A 3260-nucleotide genomic window follows, 5' to 3' on the forward strand; every position below is an offset into this window, starting at 1 on the left:
AGACTTATTCGACAAATTTTCACCATTCAATCAATGGCCTTTAATATGGGTGGTCAAGATCGTCTACACAAAATAGGTCTGATAAGGAATTTGATCCATCTATTTTTAGCGCCCATCATAGATTACTTATGATTCCAAAGAATCACTTTTTTTAGACAACCATAACTATGCCATCCATGGCTTGGAGAAAAGGATGTCTATTTAAAAAAAGGAAAAATCAAGAATGATTGGATCATCTTGTCCGTGAAATTTTTTCAAGGCAGTGCAAGAAATGTGTTATGGACTGAATGGACAGTTCAGATCATTTGATTAGACTGTCCAAATGAAAAATATGCAAGTAGGATCACTATAACTTATATCTCAAGAGCATAGGACTATTTCTCACCATCATAAACACCACATCATATGTATTAAATTACCTTTTTACCTTTTTCTTTATTACTAGATTGAGGTAAGTGCACCACAGAAAAAGTGAAAAACGACACCCTCATTTATGATAGAAACACCCCACAAACCCAAAACCCTATCAACTTCATGATTTCTAGGCATAGGCTTCACCATTCTTTAACAGATACTCTTCCACACCCTTAAACATCCCCTTCACTCCTTCCTTTCCCACGTTCAGCTCCTCTTCAGTGTATTCCACTCCACTGGCAGTATGGTACTCCGCGGTCACCTTGCACACAGATCCACCGTTGCTTGCGGTCTCGAACTTAACATGATAAACGGCCGAGATGAGCTTTGATCCGACATCCGCACCGTCGGTGACTGTGTACTTGTACTCGAAGTTGTCTTTGTCGAGCAGATCCACACGTTCATTCACGTGGGTGTACGGGATCGCTGCACATACACATGCGAGCTATTTAATACTCTGGCTATGTATGACACTTGATATGAAGGCACTTAAAAATAGTAAACGTGGCATATATTACCCAAATTGAATTGATTACATTGTGGAACTATAAAATCACCAATTTTTAGGTTTTTGGAAATAAGATCATTCGGTATTTATTTTATTTTATTTTTAATTGTCCAATAAATGTACAGAAATTTAATAATGATATGATGAAAAAGAGTAAATTTTGGTTAAGGATACACGTCTATCATCCATCACACTGTGCCAGAGTATTAAAGTATTCTTAAAAACAAAAATAGAGTTTGGATCCACTTCAAAGTTTCCAAGGTTGAGCTAGGTCATGCTCAACCTAGGTGGGACATGTGGGGCCCACTGTGATGTGTTTATGACATCCACCTATCCATTATGTGCACCCATATATATATATATATATATATATATATATATATATATATATATATATATATATATATATATATATATATATATATATATATATATATAGACACACACACACAGAATGGAAAAGCATATTTGGAAAAGCGTATCTGTAGTTTTGTACCGTTGTATTGTAGGAAAAAAAAAAAACAAAGAGAAATGATACGGTGCTCTCAGGGCACTCCGAGCAACAGTACTACTAGTTGCATCGGGACACTTGGATAGTGCAATAATCAATCCGGACCGTCTATTAAGTTCAACATGCACTTCATTGGCTAAAAAAAGTATAAATAACATAGATTGGACAATCTGATCCATCTATTAGTTGGACTTCTCTTAATAGACATCAGCTTTCAAGGCAAAGAGGTGATGGTCAGGATTCCACAATAGAAATTATTCTTTAGAAGCATAAGCAATCCATTATGGATCCCTACCGTTAGATGGATCAAACTATTGATTAGGCGTATTTTATTTTTTTTCTTGTAAATGATCTTGACCATCCATTTTATAGGCAATTGATCAGATGGCTAGAATCATCTGATCGTTTTAGATTTTTTCCCTGGAAACCCATGAAGTGAACGCCGGACATAATGGACAGTCTAGATCAATTGACAAGATTGTCCATCAGTGTTATAAACGTCTGTGGGCTTTATGCATATTCAAGCCTAAGCCTAGAATCTAGATCGGTAGTTATGGGCCTAGAAATCATGATCAGGCCCAGTATGTGGGCCTTTATCTTTAGGCCACTGAAGCAACCTCAACGAGTTGAAGTGCAACTCATTCAATTTCCCTGAGTCAAGCTCAAGCAACTGAGTTTCTTTAATTGAAACATGGGCAGAAAGAGACGACGGATGCTAACCGTCGGTGAACTTGAAATGCTTGACGCTTCCGACCCCACCATCGCCTTGGAGGAGGCAGGCGCTCGAGACGACCTCAGGCATGATCTTTGGGGCCAGGTTGTGGATGTCAAGGACTGAGGCCTTGAAGATCCGAGCTGGGGCGACCGGGGACGGGAACTCGAAGCTGAAACCGGTTACACCCATGATTTATGAACTGGAGATTGGGAAATGGGAAGAGGAAGATCAATGGACAATACTAGATATTGGGTGGGCCTTATTTAAGGAGAGGTTTGTGTGAGTGAACTAGATGGATATGGTGGTATTTATAGATGTGTTTGGGGTACTTTTTCTAGGAATGCATGTATGTCCTTTTTTCTAATGAAATTCCACGCCCTCTTTCTTAGACTATTGACCAGATTGAATGGGGAATGGTGAGAGAGATTATTGTGTCTTTTACCTTGAGTGCTAGTCACTGAGTTATTAATGTATGTAGACAAAGGTTAGATTACAATGTAATGTGTGTGGCCCATCATTAAATATGCATGACATCCAATCCGTTCATCATGTTAGAATTCCCATGTTCTGCTTTGGACCCAAAAATCAGGATGACCCAGAACTCAGGTGGTCCACACCATGTGAAAATCTTGGTTGAATATTCTAAAATCAACTGATGTGGCCTACTTGAGTTTTGGAGTAGGCTGATTTTCTTTGGGTTTCGTTCATCCTAGATGGGGTATATTCTAAATGGATTGGATGGCTTACACAAACTATGGTGGCCCCAGACGCACTTTTCAAGGTTTTTAATGGTGGTTGTCCCCATCCCAACTGTTTTCTGTGGCGTGGCCCACCTTAGCTTTGAATCCGTTTTAGTTTTGGGGACGCGGATTGCCTGCCAAAGCCTTTAGAAGGGAATTCCTGCACAAGGATGCTGGTTGGGGCCCATTGCGATGTTTTTGAGAAATCCAGCCCGTCCATCCGTTTTTCGATATTATTTTATTACCTGGGACCAGAAATGAGGTGTATCCAACACTCACATAGCCATGCAAGAGGAAATAGTGGTCATTCAATGAGCACCGTTGAAGCATTCTTATGGCCATATAAATTTTGTATCACGCTATACTTTCAGT

At 39.3% G+C, this 3260-nt stretch overlaps 1 protein-coding gene across 1 annotated transcript; it reads right to left on the reverse strand.

Moving 5' to 3' along the window:
- Positions 1–387: 387 nt before the first annotated feature.
- LOC131231161 (major strawberry allergen Fra a 1.08-like) lies at positions 388–2438 on the reverse strand. Its single transcript, XM_058227267.1, has 2 exons — positions 2154–2438; positions 388–840 (listed from the first exon to the last, which is right to left on the reverse strand). The coding sequence occupies exons 1-2, from the start codon at positions 2335–2337 to the stop codon at positions 542–544; spliced, it is 483 nt and encodes a 160-aa protein (XP_058083250.1). The 5' UTR covers positions 2338–2438; the 3' UTR covers positions 388–541.
- Between the last annotated feature and the right edge of the window lie 822 nt (positions 2439–3260).

Source organism: Magnolia sinica, chromosome 17 (genome assembly GCF_029962835.1).
Source record: "Magnolia sinica isolate HGM2019 chromosome 17, MsV1, whole genome shotgun sequence".
Taxonomy (NCBI): domain Eukaryota; kingdom Viridiplantae; phylum Streptophyta; class Magnoliopsida; order Magnoliales; family Magnoliaceae; genus Magnolia; species Magnolia sinica.